Consider the following 5,688-nt stretch of genomic DNA (forward strand, 5'->3'; position numbering starts at 1 on the left):
TTCCTCTTGGTGGAGCTTTGGGTCAGCCGAGGACTGCACTGTCCTCGGCTGCTTTTCCGGCCCAATTTGTGCTTCACGTTATTGAGTTTGAATTGTAACCCTCTTCGGCTTGGGCCTTAGGGCTCCCCATGAATAAATGGGTTCGGCCCATAAATCGCTGGGCCCCACATATATATATATATATATATATATATATTGTGTATCTAATCTGATTGCGCCGCCGACACATTGCAAATGTGGATGGAGCACCTTCCACCTAAATTCCTAACAATGCAACTGCTCAATATTAGGTTGGTCCATTAAAGCTGGTCTTTTATTCAAACTTAATTCATAGGTTTGGGTCAGTCGAAAATTGACCACACATGGCAGAAAGTCAAGCTTTAATGGAATAAAACACCAGCAATTTGCAACTGACCCAAACCCAAGAGATCTTTTTGCATTTTGGCCTTTAATGGAATAAAACACAAGCTATTTTTTTCTCTGAAAAAATAATAAGCGATTTTTTTTTTTCATTAATTGGTTTAAGAGGAGTTACTTTTTTTTTTTTTTTTTGGGTTTAATTAGACTTTTAATCCTTAACCTTTTATCTCATGTTTAATGGTCCATAACCTTTCAAATGTTTCAGTTTAGTTCTTATACTTTTATGTTTCTACCAAAAAAGAGAGTATATGTTGTTAATTATTTAATGGAAAACAGTAATGTGGTCTACAGAAGGAGATTCGCTCTAGCGAGATATATTTATTAGTGCTTTTTTTTCCCCTTTTGTTTATTTTGAATTGTGATTGTTCAGCAAAATCCAAAGAATTTTGATGGCAGCAAAAGAGGGAAGAGATTGGTTATTTAAATAATTTGTTTGTTTGGAGATAGAGATAATTAAGCAAGAGAATTTTACATTGTTTAAAAAAAAAAGAAAAAAAAAGATACAATTACTTGAAAAATTTTAAGAGCCACATGCGAATTTGCAAATGGGAAGTCAGTCACACACTCACACCCACAAGAAGCTTCGCTGATGCAAGCTTCACTAACATTTTCTCTTCAATCCCCCGAACTCCCAATCCCTATTTTGTTCATATTACTTATTTGTAGTGAACTTGTGAAGGATTTTATTCAGGAAAAAATTGGCCTTTGCCCTTTTTTAAAAAAACAATTCAGCATTTTGTCCCATTTCCCAAACTAATTAGGGAAATATCCCTTTTTTGAAACTCGATTTTTTCAAAATCAAGTTAAGTCATATAGTGGTGTTTTTAAGGAACCTATAGTGACGTTTTAAGGACATATAGTGACATTTTGAAACTCGAGCTCCTTGAAATCGGGTTATAGGCAAAAAAGAGAAAAAAAAATTGCACGTAACTCGACTTCATGGAGATCGAGTTACAAAATGCCACTATAGATCCTTAAAACGTCACTATAGGCTCCTTAAACGCCACTATAGGGCTCCAATTTTTTTTTTTTTTTAATAACTCGATTTTGAGAAAATCAAGTTTCAAAAGAGGGGCATTTCCTTAATTAGTTTGGGAAATGGGGCAAAATGCTGTATTTTTTTTTGAAAGGGGCATTTGCCCATTTTCTCAATTTTATTCATTTCCCTCTAACAAAATTAACCATTTTTCCTTTGATATGGCATATGATTTAAGTTGTGTTAGATTTTATGGTCCATAGCTTTAATCTCTTCACATTTTTGTTGCTATCAAATCCCTAGGATTTTATTGAATCAACTTAAAACAAACAGAAAAAAGGCTTATATATTTCTATCGCTTGAGCAAACTTTCTCTCTGCTCGAGCGAATCTCCTTTTATTATCATGTCACATTTTTCCATCCAATAATTAACAACATAAATTTTTGATATAAACTAAAAAAAGAAAATGACCCATCCAATAGTTAATGACATGAACTTTTTGATACAAATTTAAAAAGTAAAATAACTAAATTGAAATATTTGAAACGTTAAAAACTACTTCGAAACTTGGACAAAAAAAAAAATGTACACTTCTCTTTTTCCAAATAATTTGAGACGCTTGATTTTTTTTTTTTTTGGGTTGGTGGAGAAACAAACGTATGGGGAGAGGGGACTAGGTCAAAAAAGATATTCAATATTCATACCTACCCCCAATGAATTTGAGAGGCTTGACTTGGCCCTTGATAAAGCAAAAAGATATTAGTACCTATCCCAAATTGTCCGTCAGTGGGGCACATAGATGACATGTAGCCGATGAAAGAGATGATTTATTGGATTTCCTTGTTTTTCACTTGCCCTTATCTCTTTCTTCTATTAAAATTTAACCCTACAAAATAGAATCCTACCTAAAGAATTTTCGTTTTTTTTTTTGGATGAACGAATCGTTACCGACAATTCAACTAGCGGCTGTGGTGAGAGGAAGTTAAAGAATATGAATTATAGATGGCAGGTTGTGAAGGAACAAAATCGAAAGCATGCGAGAACTAGAAGTCCACTTTTACCTGTTGCAATTAATTTATGATTACCATCTCTTCTTCCTAAGAATTGAACAAAACAAGTTCACCTATCAGATTTCAGGTCAAGAGAAGGTCGATTATAAAAATAAGTAGACTCTTTAGAGGCGGCTATACCCTCATAACTATAAGTAGTAGAAATGCGAAAGAAAGGTACGTTAATTAAAAATTGGATTTTGTTTACTAAAAAAATGGCTAGAGCTAGACTGTCCATAAAAAAGTATACCATATAAATTGGCTTTTTAAATCTTATTGCATTTGGTGTGTCTATAAAATATAAAGAATAACAGAATATATAAAATAATGCTTAATTGGAAAACAAATTGGAGAGCCCAGTCAAACATCTGCAAATCCTCGACTATATAAACCAGAATAGCTAATCAAAACTCAGGAGATTGAAGAGTGCCACTTAGCCCATTAGCCTCCTTTAAAGAATTTTGTAACCAATTTCTGATGTCTACTCCTCCTAAAATCCGATACATCTCAGAGTGCTTTATCAAACCACAGTATGCCTTAGAAGAATCAAAGAGGCCCTTCTACCTGTCACCATGGGATCTTACCATGCTCTCTGTACACTATATCCAGAAGGGTCTTCTTTACAACAAACCTCTTTCAGCAGATGCCCAAGAAGACTTCATCAAGTCTCTATTGGACAAGCTTAAGCAGTCCCTCTCTGTGGCCCTTGTCCATTTCTACCCACTTTCAGGCCGCCTTGTTACACAAATAAATGAAAACCCACCTTCAAGCTTGGTTTTTGTTGACTGCAGTAACAGCCCTGGAGCCAAATTCATCTATGCAGCTCTAGACATGACTATATCTGATGTCCTTTCTCCCATTGATGTACCATCAATCGTTCAATCCTTTTTTGATCACGACAGGGCGGTCAACCATGATGGTCATACCAGGCCTTTGCTTACAGTTCAAGTAACAGAACTTGAAGACGGCATCTTTATAGGATGTTCCATGAACCATTGTATTGTTGATGGAAGCTCTTATTGGCAATTCTTTAATGCTTGGTCTGAGATTTTTCAGGCACAGGGAAATAACATTTCTCTAACACGCCCGCCTATCCATAAGCGATGGTTTCCTGATGGTGGTCCAATCCTCAACCTTCCTTTTAAACACCAAGATGAGTTCATTTCCAGATTTGAAGCACCAAAACTCAGAGAGAGAATGTTCCACTTCTCTTCGGAATCCATAGCAAAACTAAAAGCAAAAGCCAATGCAGAATCCAATACCAACAAAATCTCTTCCTTTCAGTCCTTGTCTGCACTTGTCTGGAGGTGCATAACGCGTGCACGCCATCTACAACATGATCAGATAACTCATTGCAGGTTGGCCATAAATAACAGGGCAAGGATGGAGCCACACTTGCCTAATGATTACTTTGGGAACTCAATTTCCGCTGGGGCAGCAGTAACCACAGCTGGTGAATTGCTTGAACATAGTCTTGGATGGGCGGCGTGGAAGTTGCATGAGCTTGTGGCTAACCACTCTGACAAGGTTGTGCGTGGCTGGCTTGATAACTGGCTGAAGTCTCCCTTTGTTTACCAACTTGATCGGATGTTTGATCCATGCAGTGTAATGATGGGAAGTTCACCCAGATTCAACAAGTACGGGAATGAATTTGGAATGGGGAAAGCAGTGGCACTTCGCAGTGGGTATGCAAACAAGTTTGATGGGAAAGTTTCATCATACCCAGGTAAAGAAGGAGGAAGCATTGATTTGGAGATGTGCCTTCCGCCGGATTCAATGAGCGCTCTTGAGTCTGATGAGGAGTTCATGGATGCTGTCTCTTTGTCCCACCAGCTGCACTAGTTTCCAAAGCTCTACGCTGCAGAAAACCAAGCCAAATCTGTCATTTGTGAGGAAAGAAAGCAATACATATTTGTAAGTGTCTAAGCGTTGCAGTTAACCTGTGCTGTGATTCAAATGACATCAAATAGTGCTAGAAATGGATGGCTGTAATGATCTTTTATTGGTAATATCAAAGAGTAATTTGCGAAGAATATGATGTTATTATAAAGATACCTAAATAAAAAGATTTTGTGACATTCAGCCGTAGCTCAGCATAAAAGGCTGAAAACAGCATGATTCTTTGAGAATCTCAAACTCAAAGTAAAACTTAACTTCATACATTCTGGATTTAAATACTTGGTGTCACTGCTCACACATTAATTTTACTAGCCACAACCCACACAATGCGTGGAAAACTGGAAATATTATTAATGATCATTTTATGGTTAAACTTATTTTAAAGTAAAAAATTTATAATAATAATTCGTTAAAGATCATTTTGTGAATCACTAAAAGAAAATTCTTACCAAATAAGTTAACAAACTACCATTATTAAAAAAGAAAAAAAAAACCAAAGATATATAACATAACTTATTAAATTATTCGAACCAAATTTTGTTAAGAAATCATTTAAATCAGACATACCTTAGAAACTTCATAATTAAATAGTGTAGAGTAAACTTGGTCTTAAATAAAACAATGAATTTAAATTGACATACTAAGAATAATAATATAAAAAAGTAGAAAAATGAAAAGAAGACAAATCCTCGTGTAAATTTTTGCCCAGTTGAATATTACTCTCATACTTGTAATAGAATGGAGGAGAAGACAATTCATTGTAATTTAAAGTAATTAAAACAATAGAGAACATACTAATAAAGTCATACGTTTGTATTACCTAATATATATAGTCATTTATATATATATATATATATATATCTCTAAAAGCTGAGGCGTAGCAATTACTATGTTCCTGTTAAGCCATCTCATCCTCCACGCCATTGCCACATCATTTTTTTTTTCATATTTGTTTTTTACCTTTAATTTTTTTGACAATATTAAATATATAAATACATTGACTTTACAAATTCATCTGAGGCGATTTTAACTTTACATATTCACCTACTTTAATTTTGATGTTATAACTAAGTGTTGTCTATACATATTCATCTTAGGCGGTTTTAACTTTACATATAATTTTATCCCTTAATCTTCCTTTATTTTGGCTTTTCTTATTCTCATCTTCTTACTATAAATTTGTCACTTTCTCCCATTTAATGTATATTTTTCCCACACAAAAAGGTTATTTCTCGCCCTCTCTCTCATTTTTTTTCCATTTTTTATTGGATTTTATATGAGGTTTATACTCCCATTGTCTTATTATTAACTAATTTATATGTGTTACTTGATGCAAGTATTTT

The 5,688-nt window shown here is 34.5% G+C and overlaps 1 protein-coding gene across 1 annotated transcript; it reads left to right on the plus strand.

Annotated features, from left to right (window-relative positions):
- Positions 1 to 2,923: 2,923 nt before the first annotated feature.
- On the plus strand, positions 2,924 to 4,522 carry LOC126693657 (uncharacterized acetyltransferase At3g50280-like). The gene has a single exon (XM_050389760.1). It carries the CDS (start codon positions 2,924 to 2,926, stop codon positions 4,286 to 4,288), a length of 1,365 nt encoding a protein of 454 aa, XP_050245717.1. The 3' UTR covers positions 4,289 to 4,522.
- Positions 4,523 to 5,688: the final 1,166 nt, after the last annotated feature.

This window comes from Quercus robur, chromosome 2, assembly GCF_932294415.1.
Source record: "Quercus robur chromosome 2, dhQueRobu3.1, whole genome shotgun sequence".
Lineage (NCBI taxonomy): Eukaryota > Viridiplantae > Streptophyta > Magnoliopsida > Fagales > Fagaceae > Quercus > Quercus robur.

What these genes read in the sequence shown, in the direction of transcription:
- LOC126693657 (XM_050389760.1), top strand. Translation starts at nt 2,924, where the DNA reads ATGTCTACTCCTCCTAAAATCCGATACATCTCAGAGTGCTTTATCAAA.